The 25,996-nt window shown below is 31.3% G+C and overlaps 1 protein-coding gene across 3 annotated transcripts in view; it reads right to left on the reverse strand.

Annotated features, from left to right (window-relative positions):
- The window catches only part of LOC118180927 (dynamin-binding protein-like), a 223,125-nt gene that overhangs the window by 34,135 nt on the left and 162,994 nt on the right, over positions 1 to 25,996 (reverse strand). For all 3 annotated transcript variants that reach the window (XM_085820798.1, XM_085820800.1, XM_085820799.1), the window contains 6 exons: positions 25,346 to 25,495; positions 22,014 to 22,119; positions 21,364 to 21,494; positions 5,620 to 5,724; positions 5,199 to 5,330; positions 3,823 to 3,984 (listed from right to left, as the gene is read on the reverse strand). In XM_085820798.1, the coding sequence (XP_085676924.1) occupies positions 3,823 to 3,984; positions 5,199 to 5,330; positions 5,620 to 5,724; positions 21,364 to 21,494; positions 22,014 to 22,119; positions 25,346 to 25,495 (786 nt within the window). The remainder of the gene's footprint in view (positions 1 to 3,822; positions 3,985 to 5,198; positions 5,331 to 5,619; positions 5,725 to 21,363; positions 21,495 to 22,013; positions 22,120 to 25,345; positions 25,496 to 25,996) is intronic.

Consider the following 25,996-nt stretch of genomic DNA (forward strand, 5'->3'; position numbering starts at 1 on the left):
TTCAGAACTAAACTAATTACATTTTTCAATAATGTTTTTGGAAGAAAAGACTGAAGTGAAATTACTCATACCAATACCCTTGCTAAACCTTATCCAGGTGAGGAAATCTAAGACTAGAGATTTTAAAAGGGAATTCAAACCGAATTTACATGGGAAATGGTAAAGGGTTTATGGATATGAATCAAACAGGCTGTTTTGTTTTCCATGGCAAAACAGAATTTTGATTCAAGTTGGGTGAGTTGTAGTGTTGCTGATTTATCACATCTAACTTGGAAAACAAAAAAGCATGAATACTCACAATCACATTTAAACTTTATCTTAAATTTAATTTGCTAGGAGAGGGAATATTTGCCAAAGATTTGACAGTGCATTTCGTTCAAATGCTAAAAGGCTCAATAAGAGCTTTGCCAAAACTCATTATATTCTAACAAAAATTATTGATATTGTTCTGCTTTGCAGTGCATTTGAGCTTGGACTATAATAACATCAATAAGCGCTGGTATTCATAAAATTGAGAAGTTTCCAGAGTTCTTATTAACTTCTCCACAGAGCTTGATTCATATATTAAAGACCATCTCACTAGTCCTACTGCTTTTAAAGGAGTGTCAAAAGAAGTTCAGAATGATTTATTAGACTGCATGCTCATTATTTGTCTGAACCACATACGAGTTATCAAAAGCAAGTTTTGTTTCAGCAATAGCAGATGAAACTACTGGTCTACTTTCCAAATGGTTGCTGTTTTTCGGTAAGTAACGGACAACAGGTTGAGAGATTTTGGTGACTCATGAATCACCTGGGCATGACGCAAAATCTATAGCTGAATATATCCAAGCAGTTTTGAAAGAGTAGTAGACCAACCCGAGAAATTAATTTTGCAGAGCTATGACGGTGCATGGTAAGCGTGATGAATGGTCATCACAATGGTGTTTAAGCATTTATCCAACTTACCTACATGAATACACAGTTTATCCATTGCTATGCACATCAGCTCAATTTGATTGCTGGATAAGTAATCAATCTGAATCAGCATATTTGAGTATTTTTCCTCCAACCTCAGTGATTAGGTTTTTCAATACCTCCTCACACAGAGTTGCTATTCTAGATAAAACTGTTAGAAAAAGGATACCTCATGGTTCAGCTTCTAGATGCAATTTTAAGAGTCGAACCATCAACAGGATTTATGAATATAGGGAAGAGTCAACTGAATGCATAGAAAAAATAGAGGCGGCATTTATACAAGCTGTAGCAATAAGTCAAGCAGGGGCTATTTCCTGTATATTAGAGGACTTGGAATTTGTGTTTTGGCTTACAGTATTTTACAATATTATGCCAAATGTTGGTGTGTGTTATACAACCAGCTTCAGAAAGCACTAACTTATGCAGCACTCATTAGAAAGCAAGTAAACAGTTTCAAGTAGTCATTGAGAATGGACACTGTCAGAAGAGGTACTGGAATCATATGAAATTTCTAGAGAAAGGAAAAGAGAAAATATTCATATAACAGAACTATAGCAGCTTGAAGATACATGTGATCTTATAATGAAACGAGTAAAAGAGAAATTTTGTTGTATTTCTCACTACTCTATTATTTCTCCTTGAAGCTCCAAAATTTTAGAAGTACAAGAAAAAGTTTCCAACCCAGATTCTTGACCAAACAAGCTCATGTTTATTCTATAACAGAAGAATCATCTGAAAACTGAACTAAAAGTAATTTACATAAGATCAGATTTTAGAAATAAGACTGGTGCCATTAGTCTTCCACAAGTTATTACAGAAAACAACTTACTGACTACATATTTGGAGACCTATAAACTGTTGCTAATTATTGTTACTATTTCAAAGACCACTGCTGAAGCTGAGAGATGTGAGTCTCTAAAACGAGTTTAAATATTTTTTAAGAAGCACTATGATCGAGGACTCTAGCCATACTTTCAAATGAAAAAAGCTTGACAAATTGTATACCTAAATTCAATGAAAATGTTATTGCCTAAAAAAAAAAAAAAAAAAGAGGATAGATACAGATGAGTGGACTTAATTTACAAAAATTGTACTTGACTATTTTATAATCAACATGTAAAGAATTTAATTAATCAGTTATTTATAATTTCAGCCTTTACTATAACTTTTCCTTTTCCTATTCCTCACCAAAATGCAAATGAGTAGCCAGTTAAGCTGACATTTTTGGATTTTTATGCCAGAGTGTGTTTCTGGCACACTAAATGTTAGTTTCCTGCTAACTCTGACAGTTGTTATTCGACTTGTGTTCTTTCATTACCGATAGTAGAGTATTGAGCCAGTTTCTAGCAGTATTTAATTGTGTAATCCTTGACTACTGCTCAACGCTTGATTTAAATTTGACTGTTTCTGTTTAGTTGCAACACCATGAGTTGTGGTTTTTAATACAGTACAAAAGAGTGCATTTGTGTTCTAAATTCTGTTTAAATAAAGATTATTTTAACCTTTTCATGACTCTGTTTCAGACATAGCAATAATTCGTTTTATATCTGTTAGGGTTTTGGAACTATTTAGTATTATTAGATAAAGTACAAACCTACAAACATTTGAAGATATATTGTAAGCAATATTATGGTTTTATTGCATTCCATTGTAGGAAATAAAACGTTACAACTTTTTTTTTCCTATGAGAACTTGTTTTCTTTTAGTTCCATTGTTTGATTTAACTTGTGAAGACACAAGTGTATTTTAACTTGTAAGCTATATTGTAGCTGCATATTTAATTTTCAAAATGTATTTTATGAACCTCCATTTAAATAACTTATGAGCTCCCAGTGTTACACATACATGTATTTGCACTGTCTGTGAAGCCTGCATTTCATTCTTGTAGTTTCAAAACAGTAACAAACTGATGCTTAAGTTCTATTATGTAACCTGTTTCCATACTCAGTTATTTTGTTCAGAAAATGATGCACATCAAGCAAAAAATAACAATATATTTTTCATAAATAAATTCTAATCAAATTTGGATGTCATAAATTGAAGAATAAGCTGTTATCTTTGAAAACTTTACTCACAGACATCTTATGAGTATTTTCTTTTTAACATACTGTTATGAATTTTCAACATGTGTCAATAATTTTAGTGAAATTATATATAAAGTTGTAGTATCTCTTGTATAATGTAACATGAAAGGCACTCAAGTGAGGAAAACTTTGCTGGAAAAATAAGGTTACAGAAGAAAGTCCATTAACACTGAAGTAAATGGCTATCTCGCCAATAAGCTGGTAATGGTTTTGGCGACTAGTGACATTTTGGTCTGATCTCTGTATCACTGCAATTAGTTCGATCTCTATATGTAATGTAATTGTATCTGGCCCCGTATGTAACTGCAACTTCCAGCAATTCCAGAAATCAAAGGTACCAAAACTTTCTCTGCGGCCGGGAGAGACAATATAAGATAGGGAGAGACAATATAAGATAGGACACAGCATCAGTTCTAAGTTTTGGGTTCAGAGTTGACTTTGGAGTGTTCAGATATGTGTGAGCTTCACTCTTCAGAGATGCTTTGCATTGCATTGTGTTTAACATTCATACAGTTTGAAATAGTAATTACTGACTATGCTCTAGCATACTGAGAAGAGCTTTATGGATATTTTTGTGGAAAATTCCAGAAATATGAAATGTTTCTTTCAGGAAAATAAATTTCATCAAGCTATCATCGGTTCTGTGCACAATGAATCCATTCAAACCTAAACACATGTAACAAAATGCACAATGTTTACAAAAGAAATATTTTTTTGGCTCCTATCATACCAGATACCAAACTTAAAAAAGAAAAAAAAATTAATGTAAAGAATTACTTACAACTTTTATCTTTGTAATATCTTTGTTTTTTTCTAATTTGCTAGTGGATGATTCAAAATCTAAAAGTTTGTCGTATCTCTTTTGTATTAGATTTGCTGGAGCTCGAAATGCTTGGAGTAATTGCTTGATCGGCCCATTAATGTTGCGTTCAATAGTTTGTTTCTGAAAAAAGAAAATAATTAAATTCAGAGAAAAAATTAAATCAGTACATTATAAGCACACAATGTCATTACAGCATCAAACTGGAAGAGAAACACATTAATGTACAAACTGGGAGAAGACTTAGCTTGTAAATTTTGAATAAATCTATTACTCACTGAGCCCATTAAATTAAGATTCCTTTTTTTGCCCAAATTTTAAATTATTTTAGTATACCTAAATATTTCATCAATTCAGAAGGTATGAAAGGATTTTTATGTATAATTTTAAAAAGTATGAAATTATTTAAATTTTTTGATTCACAAATCTGTAGTAGTAGAAAGAAATATAAGGCTACGGGCACTCTTTTTTTTTTTTTTTTTTAAACTGAATTATTCTCAGAATGTTTTGCCATACAAAAATGAATTAACACTTTTACATCTAAGACAACTTTAATTAACCTGCATTTAATATAGTTCATGACTAGTCTAATACAAGTTTAGAAAATTAACCATTTGACTATGCAATAAGTACTGTTAATACTTATCATTTGCAGAAATTCCTCAGAAAAATTTTCAATACTTTAGACACAATTCCTAGAATGACCATTTGAAAACTCTTAATGTCTTGGATACTGTGCAATTTATTAATGCTTGAAAGTTTCAATTAAATGTCTTAATGAGTTTTAGAAAAAAAATTTGCCCCAAAAATATAACATTATATAATCATTTTCTAGAACTCTCCTGCATTCTATAAAAGCCATTGGTAGTCTAGGTTTGACTTTTGCAAAAACTTAAAGAATACTTAATAAATTATAACAAGTTTTTAGGAACTAGTGACACAGGTAAGCATACATAAAACTAAATTCAAGAACAATAACATTCATATTCAAGAGACATATAAATGAAGAAGGGCACTTTCTGATTATTCTTACCGCGATAGAAAATTCACAGACTTGTTGGCAACCTTGGACTGAATCTGTGAACTCACTGGTGACTTGAGAGAAATGTTTGTTTGAATATCTTTATATCAATAATGCATCCAATGCCACCACTTTTTTTAAAAAAAACAATTATTCATACATTACTCATAGCATTTTGAAAGTGAATGAATTTTCATAGTAGCCCTGTATTACTTTGCTTGTTATTAATTGTTTCCTTCATAGGTTGGTTGTACATAGACTTATATTTTTATCATAAGCTACAACAAACGAATTCAGATTGAGCTAAATCACTTACAAAAGCTTCCCAAAACTGTGTTAAAATTATGCGATGAGCAGACCGAAATTGATCTACTTCTTTCTGCCCTTTCCTCTCCTGATATAACTCAGCAATTTCTTCAGCTATATTGAAGCCTGTTGTCACAAGCTCCTATAAAAATAAAATTATTAAATATAACTATTTTTATGGAACAGTACTTCTTTATTTGGCAATAAATATTTCAAAATTAATTAAACTTCTAGGTTTATTTATCAATTTATTTGAAAAATCAATTTTTATAACAAAATTTGCTTCTTTAAAAATTCTGACTAAAATAGTTTCCCCCCCCCAAATGTATGTTTCATTGATTTTTAATACTATAAAAGTTTTAAAATGAATACTTCATTAATATTTAAAATTAAGCATGTAATTAATAATATTCACCTCCACTTTACCTTACCTCAACCTTTTTTGTGTAATCACACATATCTTTCTGGAAGATCCTCACAGACTTTTGCAAAGCATTAAATCTTCGTTCAACTTTTTCAAATTCTTGATCTTTTACCTTGAAGTAAATAAAATCTATAAATTAATTCAGAGAATGAATTTTTCTCTAAGACTATGGAATTTACAAAACTGATGTGTCCAAAAGTATATATTAAAGAATAAATTTAAGCACATTTCATTAACTTTTGGATAAAGTCATAAAAAATGGTTATATAATTGTTAAAAGACACATGCAGTTTATTAAGTCTAAAGAATCGAGACTGTATTAAGAAGAGACATTCAAAATTCTTTATGATGACTAGAAAATAGACTACTAACATTGTCACTGCTATTCAAAATTATTTACAAATTTGTCCTAAAACAATATTTACTTAAATAATAAAAATACAGCAAGAAAAGATTAAAAAAAAATCCAAAATACTTTCAGTAAAATAGAAAAAGTGATTAAGCTAAGGCATTTCATGAACGTTTACAAAAAAAGGGGGGAAGGAGGGAGAAGATCATATGCAATATCAATCAAAATACAATCAACATGATCATTAAAAATATTGTAAAAAAATCGCATAAAAATAATATATATATATATGTAATGAAACTGTGGTTTGAAGGTAGCAGTGTGGAAAGCATGATGACGCAATTTAGCACAACATATCGTGAAAAATCACAATCTTTATTTTTTCCATGCATATCAAATCATCCTTTTTCAGATAAGATACTTCTTAATAATATTTGAATACAGTAAGTTGCATTTTGAAGTACGACATCATCTTAAGCAAGTAAGCAGCAGCATGGTGTAAAAGCGTCTTGTCCGCAGGAAAGCTATGGCAGGGGGGGGGAAGGGAAAGGTTATAGTACTTTCATAGCAAGAAGGCTGAAGTTTTAGTTCACAGTTTTGGTTTAGATGTAATTTGATTGGACGAGAGGCATCTGCATTAAAACGTTACATAAGATAGAAAAGTCTGGAACCTGTGAGAAGAGATGAATTTAGGGGCAGATAACCAAATCTAGAATGTTAATTTTGAGATCATCAATTATATTTTGAAACAGCTATCATATTTTGTTATATCTTACATATACTTCCCCCTTCAAAAGAAAAGTTGGGTGAGCAGGGTGGAAGAACAAGCATTAGAGCAGCAAAATGTGAAAGATATTAATTTTGAAAATAAAAACATATTAACTTTTAAACAAAAAATTGTCATAAAATTTTGACCGATATTTTGAATCAATTTTGACATTTCACTGAATGTCATAAAATTTTGAATTCAATAATAATTTTAGACACTGTACTCTTTTAAAACAATTGCACATTTTAGTGTTCTGAGATAAGAATGTCCAATGAAATTTTGTAAAGTTCTTGAGAGTTCCACATGGTAAAAGTTCAAATTTTTTCACAAACTAAATGTTCAAAAAAAATTATTTCAAATTTTTGTTGATGAAAATATTTTTATTATATTACAAATTAAGATGCCAACTTTCATATTATTTAATTATGTTTTTCAAGGAAAGCATTTTAAAATATAAAAATTTTGTAAAACATCATTCATAAAACACAATTTCAAATTTTTCACTATTATTACAACATTTAAAATTTACTTATTCTTTACAAAACTTGAAGACTCCACAACTTTATCTAGCATTTCCATCATATTGGTTTATCAGTTGAGCAAACTGGTGTTTAATATTCTTCACCAGTGGCCAAAAGATTTGCCAAATTAGCAGTTACTGTAGAAAAAGCCTCCGTTCCTTCCGTAGAGGCAACTGGCCTTTTTCGAACTGCTGTCATTCCATATGAATATTAAAAACACACTCCATTTTATGAAAAAATAAAAATACTTAGATTTAAAAAAATGTATTTTTTCATAAGGTGAGAGCCTTCAACGTTTATCATAAAAACATTAAGGAAATTCCTACAGCTCAAAAATTTCAAACAATAATTTCATTCTTAACATACAGTAAAATTAAAAAAAAAAAAAAAAAAAAAAAAAATTTTAAACAATAGTACAAAAATATTATACGCATTAGAAACCTTCCCTAAGTAAATCATTCCTAATTTTTACCAAATTCAATAATTTCTTTTTCCCAATTCAGAAATACAAAACTACATTTTAAATAAACCATAATATTTTGAATTATTAACATTGATCTCAATATGATTTAAGCAAAATATTACCATTAATAAATCATAAAACAATAGCTTAAAAATGCAACTCTTTTTTTTTTTTTTTTCCCGAAACGAAATAAACTGAATTTGGTACTTAATATCACTTTAGGATCACATTTCATGACTTTTGATAATATTACATTTTTCGAATATAAAGAATTAGCTGAATAAAGCATGGAACATGCAAGAGAGCACAAAATACTATTTGGCATTTCATATTTCACTGATGAGGTTGATGACCTTCAAAGCACTTTGGATGTTTAATTTTCTTTCTAAGCGATGATCGGAGATGCATAAACGTTGTGAATATTCGAAGCGAGCAAAAACGATTAACCATATTTCACTACGTTGGCAACACTGATGTAACATCAGGACATCCGTGTTGGGTGAAAGAAAGACAGGTTGTCTTTTAAATTATTTATTTGATAAACTAAAATAGATTTCTTGATTAAAACATAAAAATAAACTGATCATTACAGCCCTAAATCATACAATATCCACTAACGCAGATTGGACGCAAAAAAGCGTCCTTTTTACTGTAGTTACAGCATAAAAAAAAATATTGTTCAACAGAAACCATTGGAACGTAAAAAATGCGTCCTGTCACCTCAAAATCACATGAAGAACTCTTACACAAAGATTTCACTCGTTTTGTTATCTGCGAAGAGAAACATAATTAGTTCCTTGTGTCCGGAAACTCCCAGGGTTTTTTTCTGCAGTCCTGCTTTTTGCGGGTATGTTCCATTCTGTCTGCAAACCAAACAGGAAGTTATAATTCAGCACCTGTGCCCGTGGGGGGGGTGCTAGTAGCTGTAACGTCACAACCCCTTTTCTCCCCGGGGGGCGGGGGTTTTCAGAACTCCAATTCCCGGTAGCTACCCCAGCAAGTTTTCGAAGTAACCTAATTAGCAGTTATTAGCATTAATACATTTTACAACAACACTAGGCTAAGTGCCAAGGATAATATAACAAGAACTATATTGAGGCCAGTAAAAAAACAAACATATAATCAACATAATACTGAGAAATAAACTTAATTATACACCTACAAATAAAGAACATATAATTTTCTGAAAAATGGAACATACATTCCTAAGTTTAATATTAATTATATATCTAGCCAGGCTGAAAAGGGAAACCTTGCAGATTTTTAATTTTCCGTTTGTGATAAACTCTCAATGGTAACCCAACACCGGGATGAGAACTACTACATTTGACCTCAAAATAAATATGTACATTTAATTTGGCTTTAACATCAGAAAAAACCACTTCGTTACAAGTTAGATTTACATCATTCATGAAGTAGCTATATTTAATCCCCTTTGACCGTTCAGTATCAGGCACTAGTATAGATAAATAATAAACTGGGGATTCTTCTACTTTCCTTGGTAAATTTACACTACTAGGTGTCTTGGGCAATTCTCCTACGGAATTTCTAGGCATTCGCAACCCTCCCGAGTCTGGTTGGTACGAAACGTCATTTAGCTTATCTACAGTTTCTTGTTCGTGCCAAACCGAAAAGGTAATTCTTAACTTGTACACCTTTCCCAAAGAGTTACTGTGATCGTTTAACGCAACTAAGTCACAAGATGGCTTTACAATGTCACTTTTCTTTTGTAGGTCCGCTATAAAAGAATATTTTATTGTAGGCAGTGATAGTTCATTCACTTTCGTTTCAGGCAGAAAGAAATTGGTTTTCTCTATCCTTTGTGTTTGAGACAAGACTTTACCCCTTTCTATAATGAGGGGAGAAACTTCACTTGAGGGTTCGAGTTCACCGCGTTCAGACTCCAGTGGACAACTTTTCCCCATTTCATTCTTTGATTGACTCGGAGCTCGAATACCTGTTTTCACTTGAAAGAAAAGTTCATCGTGTTGATCTACTGCTAATTTTTTGGCGGTTCTGTTTCCTAACAGATAATGTTCCAATTCATTTCGAATGACCGCTGCTTTTGTTGTTACTTGGCCAAAAGTTCCTTCTATTGTAACGTTTGCTAAGGGTATACAAATTGGGGCCTCATCAAACAGGTGAGACTGTTTTACCCAAACAGTCTTGCCCATCAGCATCGAAGGAGTGAGATATTTCTTGCAAATTATGTCAATGCATGACCCGGTATCTCTCAAAACTGGAAGATCAAAACCGTTCACTTTAGCCATCATTAGATACGAGGCTAAATAATCTTCTTCAATCTCCTGGACCCTATTTACAATAAACGGAGTTTTGAGATCCTTTTTAATTTCCGGACATTGAGGCCTTAAGTGTTGGGTTGAACCACAAGAATAACATTTAAGAGGTCTTCTCATATCAAATTGACGCTCATCCTGATTCTGAAGATGTTCCTTTCTGTCAGAGGCATATCTATCTTCCCCTCCAGACTGGTGATACTTTTGCGGATCCCTCGAATTTAAATTATTTGTATTTCCCCTTGAACAGGAGAGATCTTCTTCCGGGGTTCACGCACATTTTCATATTCTTCTAGCATTTCCGCTAATTTCTCTGGAGTCGTTATCTTTGACCATTCGTCAATAAAGTGTTGCCACACATCGGCATTTACACGACGCTTCATTTGGTCCGTTATCATGAGATCTTTTAAGAGTTCAAAATCAATAACTTCCAAACCTGCAATCCATTCTTCAAAATAATTCCTTAATTCAAAGGCAAAATCTCTCCAAGTGGCTTGGGGGTGTTTCTGAGATTGCACGAATTTGATGCGAAATTTTTCTGGACTAAGTTTGAACCTTTTAAGCAGTATCCCTTTTATATAAGCGTAATCATAAGCCTGCTGTTCTGGTTCTCGCATAATCAGCTGAACTATGTCAGTTGGCAAAATTGTCAATAAAACCGAAACCCATTCTGATTGGTGAAGATTCGCATGCTTTGCTTGGCGCTCAAACATGACTAGATACAAACTGATATCGTTCTCTTCAGGATCAAATTTTGGCATCATTTTTTTTAGATTGTATCGACTTTTAGTCTATTTTCTTCATTCCGACCATTTCCAGAGTCATTTCCGTTAGCGGCTAGTAAACGTAACTTGGATAATTCAAATTCCATTTCTTCTCTTCTAATTCTATCCTGCCTTTCTTCTTCTCTCCTAATTCTTTCCTGCCTTTCTTCTTCTTCTCTCCTAATTCTTTCCTGCTCCTTTTTTTCTTCTCTCCTAATTCTTTCTTGCCTTTCTTCTTCTTCTCTCCTAATTCTTTCTTGCTCCTTTTTTTTTTCTCTCAAGCCTCGTTGAAGTGATATTTTCTAACAGGCCTTTCACTAGTTCCTCCTCATAGGATTCATTTCCCATAATCAGCTGTCTTAAATCCAATATCCTAAGTTCAGGGCTAACTTTTTCCCCTAACTCTTCAGCCAAGGATTTAAGATCCTCTTTCCTAACTTTTGCTAAGAATGCCATGATATAACCAAAATTATGATCCTAACAATTTTAGCTCCCTCACACTACAGATACATACAATTGATTTAAACAGATATCATTTTCACAAGAAAGAGTAAAAATTAAACTTTTATAACTTTTTCACAACCTATTTTACAGATGTTAGACAAAAACCAGACAGTTTACACTTTAATATGCACATTATGCATTCAAAAATAAAAACAAAACCGAAAATTGTCTACTTGAGGACGTATGAAACTACAAATAACATTATCCTCTGAAAAGCTTTAAATTCAGTTGCGTAAAACACACTTGCTTATGATAATACAATATACTTTCCTTAAAATTTGGGGTATGTTAAAATATGCATTCAGAATACAATAAATTACACAATACCTATCCATATGCTAGTGGTTAACATTAATATGACAACAGTTAAAAGGAAAGATACTGGGGGTTTTATCATTCCTCTTTTACTCCTCCAATAGAAAAAAAAAAAAAAAAATTTCTCAGTTCTTACACAAATAAAAGTTTGACACACCTTAACTGAAATTCTAATATTTATAACATTCAAAACGTCTTAGAAATGATATGTCAGAATGCCACCTAACATTAAAACCTTCAAGTTACAGTAATTCTACTCCTTTACAATATATAAGTTTAATTAAAGCACAACACATTAACATTTCAGATATTAAAAAAATCTATTAACACAGGTTTAAATTCTAAAATTTTATACTTTCTTATTGTAACATAAACCCAAAAAGCACATTTCTTTAAGCTTTACAGGAACAAGTTGACTTAAAACAGTTATGTGAACTTACATACTGATTTACAGAAATAAATTAGATTACTTTACTGCCTCAATATAAAAATCCAAGGTACTTACCCATCTGGATTAGAGAGTTGAAATGGTTGCGATGCAAAACCGGATGCCGTCACAACTTCGCTTTCTCACAATTTAAGATTTTATGGACACTGATGATCCAGGCACCTATATCGCACACACACAAGATCTGATGATCTAAATTTTCTCGATCACAAGGGTGATCACCCACATATCACTTTTTCAATACCCTACACATAACAATGATCTGATGATCTTCGGATAATGATTGTCCCACACGCTCACTGCGGTAAATTTTTTTGAACACAAAAGATGATCACACAAGTAGCACCTTTATCACCATGCTTAAAGATGAGCTTATTTCAGGATACTGTCGTTCTTCTTTTTCTGGACTGATGTCCGTAACTTCTTCGTGGATTCTATTCCCCACTTCGAAGAGCTGTAAATCACTTTTCGAATGGATGTTCGTAAATTCGTGCTGCACTTCAGAGCCTGGCAGTCTGTACTATCTGCAAACACTGATGATATTCGGACAATGACTGTCCGACAATCTTGAGATAAATTTTTAGAGCCTGGTGGTCTGTAATTTCTGCATGGATTTTCTCATCTCGTCGCTTCGGAGAGCTGTAATCACTTTTTCGAACTGATGTTCGTAACTTTTCGTGCTGCACTTCAGAACCTGACGGTCTGTAATATCTGCAAAACACTGTTGATATCCGGACAATGACTGTCCCACAATCTTGAGATGAATTTTTAGAGCCTGACGGTCTGTAATTTCTGCATGGATTTTCTCATCCTACCGCTGCCACCATTTATTATAGCTGTAACGTCAGGACACCCGTGTCGGGTGAAAGAAAGACAGGTTGTCTTTTAAATTATTTATTTGATAAACTAAAATAGATTTCTTGATTAAAACATAAAAATAAACTAATTATTACAGCCCTAAATCATACAATATCCGCTAAAGCAGATTGGATGCAAAAAAGCGTCCTTTTTACTGTAGTTACAGCATAAAAAAACTATTGTTCGACGGAAACCACTGCCGTGGTTTAGAAGGTAAAAAATGCATCCTGTCACCTCAAAATCACATGAAGAACTCTTACACAAAGATTTCACTCGTTTTGTTATCTGCGAAGAGAAACATAATTAGTTCCTTGTGTCCGGAAACTCCCAGGGGGTTTTTTCTGCAAGCCTGCTTTTTGCAGGTATGGTCCATTCCATCTGCGAACCAAACAGGAAGTTATAATTCAGCACCTGTGCCCGTGGGGAAGGGGGGTGCTAGTAGCTGTAACGTCACACTGACCTTGATTCCGAACACTTTTGATTCTGAACTTACAGATTTACTCAATGATTTCAAAGCACTTTTAAAATCACACACCGGAAACAAATTTGATGATTCACTGGTAGTTTGAGGCAGCAGAGTTCGAAATCCATTCGGGAAAACTTTCACCAGGTTAATCCCGTCGTGACTTTTTATAAATATGTAATGATTTCATATGCGTAGATGAAAACAGTGGACCTCCTAACAGCTTACGATACTGCGTAGATGACCGAGAAGACCATAGTGGCTTGATTGGGAATTCAGATGATTTACTACCTTTTTTATTTTATCCATTCGTTAAACGATGTGAGATTAGTTGAAATAAACTGCACTGAAGTTCCACACCTGTAGGGTCGAAAATCGGCTGCGCCATATTATTGTAATGAAACTGTGGTTGAGATCATCAATTATATTTTGAAACAGCTATCATATTTTGTTATATCTTACATATATATATATATATATATATTGTAGAAAGCTCGCCTAAAAGTTACCAAGAGCTGCTGCTCCAAAAGGTTAAAGACGTTTTCAAAAATTAATACACATGAAAAGCAAATCATTAGACATGTAAAACATAAATACAATAAAATTAAATAACAGAAAAAGTTAAAAAGTAAGCGGAAAATGGTAAATTAGCCCAATTCGACTTCCAAACAGGCTTTTCAAGGGAAATTTCATTTATTTGAACGTCGAATCAAGCTAACCCCATTACGCGTTTTGCCGAAACAGACAATTGAAACTTTTTCGCTAAAGCCAAGCGCCATTTTTTGAGCTCTTCACACGGTTCCCGAGGTTTCCGGCCCCCTCCGATAATAGGAGACGAGTTACAGATAACGAAAATCACTTCGCATTGGCTAAACGCCCACAACTCTTCGCTCCCCCCTACCTACATCATCCAAAAATAAGACGTTTGAAGTTAGCAGCCATTTTTCTGCATGTTTTCAGAGGGACAGCTTTACATCGCCAAAGGTCAGTTTTTTGTTTCTTTTGTTACAACTTTTTCTTGGTCTTAGCAAGACCCACTGAGTTGTTCTTTTCTCAATTTTATTTTATATTGATTATTAACTACAGGTTTTCTTACAGTTTTATAAAATCTACAATTTTAAAAATTAAATTGTTAATCTTTAAGCTTGCAGGCCCAGCCCGAATGTATTTGTATTTTTAGGACTAATAGCTCATTGCTATTTATTTTCGTTTTGATTTTAATTTTAGACTAGATTTAGAAAGTTTGATTTTGATTAACATATTTTAACACCTTAATGTGTCTTTCTGAGCGGACGCGTCGGGAAATTGGAACAGAGAATTGAGACTATTAAAATTTCCAAGACACTTTGTCAAAAAATTTTTTAGCGAAAAAGTTTCAATTGTCTGTTTCGGCGAAACGCGTAATGGGGTTAGCTTGATTCGACGTTCAAATAAATGAAATTTCCCTTGAAAAGCCTGTTTGGAAGTCGAATTGGGCTAATTTACCATTTTCCGCTTACTTTTTAACTTTTTCTGTTATTTAATTTTATTGTATTTATGTTTTACATGTCTAATGATTTGCTTTTCATGTGTATTAATTTTTGAAAATGTCTTTAACCTTTTGGAGCAGCAGCTCTTGGTAACTTTTAGGCGAGCTTTCTACAATTTTTATTTTTTACTTATTTTGCAGCATATTGCGCAAGATGTTTTCTTGACCAAAATTGGTTTTTCAAAAATTGTTATTACTGCTTTGCTTGATAAATTATTTCTTTTTCGCAGCTATTAGCGCAAAAAAGTGTCAGTAAGTTCTGATATATTCAGTTTTTCAGGTTTTTGAGCTTTAGCTTATAAGTTGCCGGGTACTGTTAACAGTTTCACTTTCACGATAGGTTAGTCTTCCTCCCAAAAAACACTGTAAAGCAGGCTAGCTCCCTCTTTACTTTCAATCACTGGCTCAGTTAAATAACATAAAAATAATTAAATGAAGCAACCAGCTTTGAAAAACCTGTAAGGCTAATGCTACTCCACTTCCTTCTACTGCAAGTAAAACACAATCACTTTGAAAGACATACAATTGCATCTACCAAATCACCTGTAAAGAATGTTCTCTCGCATATATAGGTCAAACTAAAAACCCTCTCAACCTCAGAATTAATAACCATAGATCTCATATTAAAAGATTTAAAAATAAAAATAAAAACAATAATAGCACCAAAGATCATCAACTTACAGCTATTCTTGAACATTATAATCAACATAATTTTGATCACATAGAAATTAACGTGCTTGATATTGTTCCTAACACCAAACTTAGACTGTTTAAGGAGTCGATTTACATACTTCAAAATAAGTCACTTTATCCTTACGGACTGAATGCATATCTCAGTAATACCACTAATAGGCAGCACGAGATTTCTATATATGGACAATTCAGATTTTTTAGCACTACTACTAACAGAAGAACTAGAGGAGGTGATGCTAAAAACAAAAAATTTTTTTCGTCACAAGATCTGAAATTAATTATTCATAATCTTAATTCCTACCTTGGACATCAAGACTTCGTTAAAAATGCCATAAAACTTCTTCATACCTTCAAGAATACTACCTTATGGAATCTGATTAAAACAGTAAATCAACCGTCTCAATGCTCCAAAATAGTCAAGCATCTTATTTTAGACTTCTGCAATTTTAAACTAAAACACAGTAATTTCTTTCGCAAAAAACTTTTTTGTACTATTCAGTTCAAACACCCTTCTTACGATAAGTTCAAAATTCCTAGCATTTTCAAAAAATATCAGCACTTGCTTCCTAACCAACCTGTCCAGATTAAACCCGGTTTTAAATTTGAAAAAACCTTGGGTCAACTAGTTATAAACCACCACGTTATGAAAGATAATAGCACTTGTTACTGCCAAATGCCTGTCTACAAAAAATATGTCGATCCTTTCCACCAACATATAGTCACAGGAGATCTTAATATTGTAGAAAATACTGAATTACGTAACCTTATGCAACTTGGCACCAAGTTTCGTCCTACTTTCAGTCTTAATAGACACGTCTGCCTCAAACAATTCAATAATGATCTAGATAAATTTATTATTATTGCTAGTACAAGATCCAATTTACCCACTACAACTTTTCTTGAATGGAAAGCTGCACTTATAAAAGAATTTCAATGTTTGCTTTTCAAGGCGCCTAATTTCAACTCTTTACACAATAAAAAACGCCTGGAGGATCTCATTCAAAAATTGCAACATAACTTGATCATCACGAAGATTGACAAAGCAAGCAACAATTTTAGTATTATTTGACAACACTTCTACTACAACCTTCTGCATAAAGAGTTAAATAACACTTGCACTTACCAAAAAATAACTTCCAGTACTCAGATTCTTCTAAATAAATTTAAAGCACTACATAAAAGACTTAAAATACAACCCCAGAAATATAACAACAGGTTTGCAAATCTCTATGCCTTACCGAAATTTCATAAGTCTCCAATTAAATTCAGGTTCATAGCTAATAGTACTAAAAGTTATCTCAAAGAAATAGATTATCTCTTTGCGCAAAAACTTCGTATGATTCGTGAACTAATCAATAACTATGATTTTAAAGGTTTGCATTGCAACTGGATGATCTCTAGTAATGAACAAGTTATTAAAACTCTGAATTCACTTCAAATAGAACATATCCAATGCTACGACTTTGAAAACCTTTATACATCTCTACCACTCGAAGAAATTTTTACAAGTTTACTTGCTCTTCCAGATTTATTTCCACAAATTTCTACCATTCTCAGCAACGAAAATTGGCAGCTATTCCTTACCAGCGTTCTCTTCAATAATTTTATTCAATTTGACAATTACATCTATAAACAAGTTCAGGGAATACCTATGGGCGGGAATTTTTCAACTTCAGTTTGTGAATTATTCCTGTTCACTAAAGAACTTACCTATGTACGTTCACTCAGAACGGAAGAAAGTCTCTTTTTCCAACACATCTATAGATATATTGATGATGTCATAGCATTTAATAACTACAACAAAATAGAAAACGCTAATATCTACCCTGCTTGCTTAAAACTTAATAAAACCAATACAGAACAGCATGATATAGTCTACTTTGATTTACATATTATTGATTACCGTTTTATTAAAGTTTACGATAAAAGAAGAGAATTTAATTTTTCCACTCTTAAACTCACTAACTGGAATTCAAATATTTCCAAAAGAGTAATAATCAACACAATTTATTCACAGCTACTTAGAATGAAAAGAATTTGCAATACTGCGGATCACTTACAAGAAGAAATACTATACTTCGTAACTATTTTAAAAAATAACCAAATACCACATAAAATAATTAAAAATTCCCTTACCAAAGCTGGCATTAACCTTACCTAATTATAGATTTTTTGAGTTAGATAATGATTTTTTATACCTAAAGCTACGGACGGTTTAAGAAGGATGACTAATTCAGAGAATCTATTGTAAAAATGTACAGAAAATTCGTGTTTATTCATTCTCTTTCCTCCAAAAAAATTTTGGCACTTTAATCTTAAATACTATTATGTACATATTTTTAAATTTAAATTTCTTTAGTGGCCAATTTTACTGCTTTTATTAACAAATCGGGCTTTTTTCATTTTTCATAGTAGCTTGATCGCCCGCTAGCTTGAAGAATTACGACTTTTTTAACAAATTACTGTTTTTTCCTTTTTCTCATGCTTTAATGGCCAAGTTTTTATAGTTTTAGCTGAATTTGCCATTTTCACTTCGAAAAAATTTTTTCCATCCTTCTACAAGCCAAGCGCCATTTTTTGAGCTCTTCACACGGTTCCCGAGGTTTCCGGCCCCCTCCGATAATAGGAGACGAGTTACAGATAACGAAAATCACTTCGCATTGGCTAAACGCCCACAACTCTTCGCTCCCCCCTACCTACATCATCCAAAAATAAGACGCTTGAAGTTAGCAGCCATTTTTCTGCATGTTTTCAGAGGGACAGCTTTACATCGCCAAAGGTCAGTTTTTTGTTTCTTTTGTTACAACTTTTTCTTGGTCTTAGCAAGACCCACTGAGTTGTTCTTTTCTCAATTTTATTTTATATTGATTATTAACTACAGGTTTTCTTACAGTTTTATAAAATCTACAATTTTAAAAATTAAATTGTTAATCTTTAAGCTTGCAGGCCCAGCCCGAATGTATTTGTATTTTTAGGACTAATAGCTCATCGCTATTTATTTTCGTTTTGATTTTAATTTTAGACTAGATTTAGAAAGTTTGATTTTGATTAACATATTTTAACACCTTAATGTGTCTTTCTGAGCGGACGCGTCGGGAAATTGGAACAGAGAATTGAGACTATTAAAATTTCCAAGACACTTTGTCAAAAAAATTTTTAGCGAAAAAGTTTCAATTGTCTGTTTCGGCGAAACGCGTAATGGGGTTAGCTTGATTCGACGTTCAAATAAATGAAATTTCCCTTGAAAAGCCTGTTTGGAAGTCGAATTGGGCTAATTTACCATTTTCCGCTTACTTTTTAACTTTTTCTGTTATTTAATTTTATTGTATTTATGTTTTACATGTCTAATGATTTGCTTTTCATGTGTATTAATTTTTGAAAACGTCTTTAACCTTTTGTAGCAGCAGCTCTTGGTAACTTTTAGGCGAGCTTTCTACAATTTTTATTTTTTACTTATTTTGCAGCATATTGCGCAAGATGTTTTCTTGACCAAAATTGGTTTTTCAAAAATTGTTATTACTGCTTTGCTTGATATATATATATATATATATATATATAATGTTGTATGAGCTTAAATCCATTTAGTGCGAATACAAGTTATTATTACTTGCGCAATTGCTGCAAAGTTAGTTAATAATAATTTATTTCCTAAACAGTATGGATGCACACTTTTAAAATAATTCTACTTTAATTAAACTTAGGAGATAATATAATCAATTAATCAATACTGTTTAGGAAATATATATATATAGGCTAAAAATTCGAATTAATTTTTTTTTTTAAACCCGTCCTGTGCTATAGCTGTAGGATTGAAGTAGAATAAACTTATCTAAATTAATTAGCAAACTGTAATAAAAGCAAGGCTATTCCTCTATAATACAGTAATTGCAAGCATGTATAAGAGGTTTAACATAATATCAAAACTAATACAATTAAAGAGAAAATTATACATATATAATGTATAATTAAAAATCTTTTCATATACCATCTCCGAGGAACAGAAAATCAATTAATACCATGGATTAAAAAAATTTTTAGTCAGTATTTTAATTAGTGTTTAAATTAGTATTTTCTAAACCTCTATTGCTTAAAAAACATAAATATCTGTAAAAGAAAAAAATCCTTAATCACAGAAATACCAAAATCAAAAGTAAAAAATTTTAAGTATTAAAAAAGTAGCTCACTTAATTTAGTTGATGTTAATTGATGGTAGATTAGTTTATTACCTTTGATAAGTCAATTAATCTGTGATCAATGCTACTTTTTCAATATTTAAAAATTTTTACTTTTGATTTTTGGTATTTTTGCAATTAAGGAGTTTTCTATACAGATTTTTATGTTTTTAAAGCAAGAGAGGTTTAGAAAATACTAATTAAAATATTGACTAAAAATTTTGTAATTCATGGTTTTAATTGAATTTTTGTTCCTTGGAGATGATATATGAAAAGTTTTCTAATTATACATTATTGGTTTATTACTTTGCAGCTTTAGCACAGGTCATAGGCATTTTAATTTACCCATAGTTACTTTTATTTAGAATATATATATATATTTAATGTGATCTTTAACTCTTTGAAATCCAGACCCTTCGCTAAGCTGTATCCTCAAAATACCCGAACCACCCGAAATACTTTTCCAGTTTCACAGCAATTTCCTCCCCTCCCTGTCCATTAACGCAGAAAATAGGTGTGAAGATTTCAAATAACATCCTTTGTACTTTCTAACAAAGATTCCATTAGCCTTTGACCCCGTTCTTTATAAAACTATTTTGAAGGTCAGATCAACAAGCCTTTCCGGCTTTGTTATGATCACGACTGAGATTTTGTTTATTTCCGTTATTTTTATAGGAAAGAATAAATTGTTTAAAAATACGCATAATCCTTAAATTTTTAAACTGCTCTTTTATTGCTGTTTAAACCTTAAAAGGGCAATGTACCACAAAAGAATCAACAACGAAATGTCACGATCAGCCAGCAGATAAAAAAACCTCTTAGGACAAGTTGTCTCCAGTAAACTGATACAATGCATTTGGGGAAAGTGCACCTGCTACTGCATACCTTGGGGAAGGAAGAAAAGAAGATTACAATCTCAGGCATTTCTGGTTGTTTCAATGTAGGGCCATGTTGAGTGAATTGGATGTGAAGGAGTTAAAAATAATTCATAAAAATTTAAACAGTTTATCCCAATATCGGCAAAGTGAAAAGGAACTGCAATTTTTTAAATACCATTATATAAACATCTCAAATATATTTTTAAAAGACAATAATTAAACTAGTTACCATGCAATATGGTTATAACGGTTTACAATAAACTGTGGTTTAATTCTCCATTGCAAAAGTTTTTGATGGCATTCTATTAAAAATCATGATGGAAATTGAAGTAACAAGTTTTTTAAATTCAAAAGATAATATGTTTGCAATAAATATATGCAAATTAGAAAATTATGTTAAAAAAAGGTTATCTATACCTTTGCGCATGTGTCAACGCGGTGCATGCGCAGAAAGTTTTTAGCTTTGAGGTCCGGATTATGGGTGTTCAAATTAACGACTTTTGACTGTATACTTAAGAAACAAACCATACTATTGCTAAAAATGAATGCATTATTTGTGCCTGAACTGCATAAAATAATGGTACCCTTAAAATGCAAAAGCATACCTCTTTAATAAAAATTAGAACTTGTAAAGCATTCAAAACCATTTACTTGCTAATTACAACATTTCTCAGTTTTCAGTAAAAATGAGATAAGTTTGGATTTAAGAAATAACTTTGAAATACTTACAACTGTTTTCAATCCAATAGAACTAGAAAGACGCATTCCAAAACGGGATGATTTTTTTACAACTGAATGCATACTGAACTTGGAAATCTTCCCAGACAGACTTGTATCATTTTGTTTACGATACTTGAAAACTTTTGGGAATATAATACAACATATCATTAGACAAGATTCCTTATAAATTTTATCTTATGTTTACAGCCCAGAAAGTTACATTAGTTTCTATATAAAAAAGGAATAAGTCGTATATAATTACACTACTTCTGTATTTATGCATAAAGAACAGAACACAGCTTTTCACACAAATGAATAGCCACTTGCCTTGAAGACATTCAAAGAAAAATGTCAACACCTATATAATTTAAATAATTAAAATATGTCTACTTTTATAATTTTTCAAATGCAACCCAAAACTTCCTTTGCTCATGTTATACTCTATCAGATCAATAAATAACCCAGCCTTTTCTATTCTAACTAATTTTAAAATGAACATAATTATTAAATTCTCTTTTAATATTTAAAATGTTCAAAGCTTATTATACTTAACAGAATGAAATAATAATAACCTGATGCTAAGACTATAATATTAGAAAATAATATAGTAAATCTCTTTTAAATTAGTTACATTTATAAAAATATTGTTTAATAAGTACCTAAATCTTTTCTGCGCTTGAATTCATTAATGGCAGTAGCTACATCTGTCATAAGACTAATTGCTTGCACAAGGCACTGCTTATCAGGATGACTATCATCGGTACACTGGAAAAGATAAAACATTCAGTCATGCATCATTATGTCTAACCTTATCATGATGCATGCTAAGTTTTGCCACACGAATATTTGCATGTTATATTTATTACAACACATGACCTCCATTATAAAGCACATTTCTGTAACATTTAAATTTCTTCTTAAACTTAAATACTTTTTGTTTAGTTTCACTGTTTACTTATGAATTTAGTTGACTTAATTAAATGAATATAATCCACTTTCCTGTTATACTTACTACAACACATGCCTTCCATTATAAAGCATATTTCCGTAAGATTTAAATTTCTTCTTAAACTTGGATACCTTTTGTTTAGCTTCATTGTTTACTTATGAACTTAATTGACTTAATTAGATTAATATAATCCACTTTCTGCATAAAACATAAGTAACAGTTTTATTTAATAAATAAATAAAAAGCTTTGATCAAAATATTTAAAAAATAGTGTAAACAATAAATTGGCCATCTATTTGATGCACACGTTAATGCACTTCACAATTTTGTTTATCACGAGGTAATCAGTTCAGTTACTGAAAGATTTCAGTTTCTTCCAAAATGCCCCCAATACTTTTAGGTCCTGGTAATATCTTTGCAGCACTTTTTTCTTTCCAAAAGCATTCCATATTTGTTTTACTCCACATTATTACACTCCCTTTAAAAAAAAAAAACAACTTAATTTCAAACAGGCAAAGTGTTTGTATGCATATCATAGTATGCATTATCATCATTAGTAAGGTATGAGTACATAGACAAGTGATCGCCAAATCATTGATCACGAGCTAGATTGCATTAATGCTTGGGTTGGCTAACCTTGATTCATCTATTGAGCTGGTGACAACTGCTTGTTTTTCCTGCTCAACTGCCAATGCCAGCCTCATCTCATAGTTGATTGTATACGTGTGAGGTTGTGGATGTTATGTTTTTCGTGTGTATATTAGACATCTGCTAACTTGAATAGTTTGATTTACAAATTGGTGCTAAGCTAGGTCTGTTCTACTGATGATGTATTCAAGTAAAAAATAAACAACTTATCACTTTCATTTGGAACGGGAAACTGATTATTTCTTTACAGAGGTAAAGAACAAATATGTGTTTACTGTGCTATGCAAGTGTATCAGTTGGGAAGAAAGGGAAAATCGAACATCACTTCAAAATCATTCAGGCAGGAATTGAAAATAATTTCTCACTGAAATCTGCTTTAAGAAAAGAAAAGTTAAAGCAGCTAAAATCTGAACTTAATGCTCAACAATCAACCTTTTTAAAACCATTAAAGAAGAATAAAGCAGCAATTAAAGCTTCATTCCGAATTTCAAATAATATTGCGCAGAACAAGAAACCATGCGAAGATGGTAAAATTATCAAAACTGCATTTTTAGAAGCTGCAGATGTATTATTTGATAGTTTCAAAAATAAAACTGAAATAATGACTGTTACTAAATCTGTGGAGCTTTCTGCAAATACAGTAATGAGAAGGGTTGAGGTTACGAGGTCTGACTTTATTTCACTTAAAACTGACTTTGATCTTGTTGCTGGAACTATGAGAAAAAATATCATCCAAGATGAATACAAACACTTTGCCTGTTTGAAACTAACCCTTGAGAAGCAAGGGTCTTCAATGCCTCCTTACAACTGCAAATAATACATTGAAATTACTTCAGATTAGAGAAGTGAATTTAAAGGCTTCTAAGATTTCAAAAGGATTTCAATTGTTACATAGTTTGTCAAATTGCCTTTTATAGAGATTGATGCTGAACATTTCTCTACTTATGCCAAGGGGTATTTTGAGTTTCAAGAGGACAATGCTACAGTGGAGTTGGAAGTGAGTGATTTTCAAAATGATTTATTTTTTTTCAAGCTCTGAAAATATTTGTCCTCTAGTTCTTAAAGAAAAATACTCAATTTCAATCTAGGTTTTTCTCAAAGTGAAGGCAATGTTCAGCTGTACATATCTATGTAAGATTTCTTTTTCCAATATGCAATTTATTAAAAATAAGTACAGAAACACACTCATTCATGAACACTTGGACAACTGTATTTGAATGGTAGCTACTACCTACTCTCCTAACTTTAAAAAACTTGTTGATGGAAAAAAAAAAAAAAAAAAAAAAGAGAGAGAGAGAGAGAGAGTGTGTTTCATCTTTCTCATTAAAATTAATAAGTCTGATTTAAAAAAAAAAAAAAAAACTATTATTACATTTGTTATTTATTATTAACTACACTTCAATTTCTTTCTTATGTATAACTCAATTTCAGTTTCTTTTTGTTACATACAGATAAATCAAAATTGCTTTCAAATTTACTACAAATGTAAGTTTATAGGCAATAAACAAACGTAAGACTTTTTAAAAGAGATTGTAGCTCATAGCAGGATTTAAAAACGATAGGGTAGTTCGGAAGCTTCACAAGTTTAGCGCCCACCGATATAGACCGTTCACTATAATAATTATTTCATCTACAATTTATTGCTGAAGTTTTCAACACTCAACAAAATAATTATTCTCCTTTCTTCCATCATTAGTATCTCCCTTCGATAGATGATTAGTTTAAACTTATGTTAATGATAAAACAAAATAACCTAAAAAAGAAAATATAAGCACTTGCAGATACAGCAGAGTAGATATACCCATCATTGTATATCATAATTGCAAATGACTGTTTCGAGATACTGACTGATCAATAACAATTGTAGGCGAGGTTAAAATGAATGAGCAAAAGTACTCTTGACACATTTTGCATTCTAAAATTAAGATTAGAGAGAAAAAGTGTGTATGTTGATTTGTTTCTAATATTAGCATTATGAAAGGTTAAATTATAAAAAAAATATGCAATATAATATTTGAATGGCATACAAAAGACTTTACACCTTAACAGAAAATTTATTTATAATCTACTATAACATGATTCATGACTAATTTATAAAAAGTTGATTCTCCCATTAACTCAATTAATATATAACAAACTCAATTAAATATATCAGCATTTTTATCTAAATGCAAAAGATTTACTTCTCATTTCATAATGCAATGTTTCAAAATTATATTACATTTGATGCTTGCTGTAAGAAATCTCAGGTTACCAAAAGAAATTGAAGTTTTAATTTTTATCTATCCAAAATTTTAAGTAATTTAATATCTCAATGAATTAAGAAAAACAGTAAGTTAAAAACTTATGCTACATGGAAGAAGATACAGAGTTAAGTGCAACTTGATTACTCACCTTTAGTAATTCATTTAAAAGAAGAGGGTATTTTAAAATTCTTTGCACAGGCTTAATTAGCATTGAAGGAAGATCAAAACAATTAGTTTGCTCCTTCACGACTTCTAGTTTATGTTTTAAATATTGCCCAGCAGCTGAGTCATTATCAATCTATAAAAATAAAAGTTGTGGAACAACACAGTGGAAAAAATGTTTTTCATGTTTATACAAAAAAAAAAAAAAAAAAAAAAAAAAAAAAGAATTTAGGATTCATAATTTCATAATTTATCCATTATGAATTTCGAATAAAATCATCTTATACAAAAAATATGTTTTACATCAAATGTTCATTTAAAATAAGATATTTTTAAAACAGATATTTTCATCTTAAAATATTACTTTTGCTGTACTCTAACAATTATACTTTGCAATAATTCATAATGAATTTAATAATAAATTTCTTCAACTTTACTAAACATCATTCATCTCACAAAATTATATTTTACTGTAAAAGTGAGATAAAGTTTAAATTTTCTCAAATACACATCTTAAAAAGTTTATTAAATATAAAGCGTCATCTCGCAAAATAAATTTAATGTAAAAGTGAGAAAAATTTTTAATTTTCTCAAATTCACATACTAAAAAGTTTTTGAATCTTGAATTTTTCACACA

The sequence above is a fragment of the Stegodyphus dumicola genome, chromosome 7 (assembly GCF_044657685.1).
Source record: "Stegodyphus dumicola isolate Sdum_Otavi_A_Nest chromosome 7, ASM4465768v1".
Taxonomy (NCBI): Eukaryota; Metazoa; Arthropoda; class Arachnida; order Araneae; family Eresidae; genus Stegodyphus; species Stegodyphus dumicola.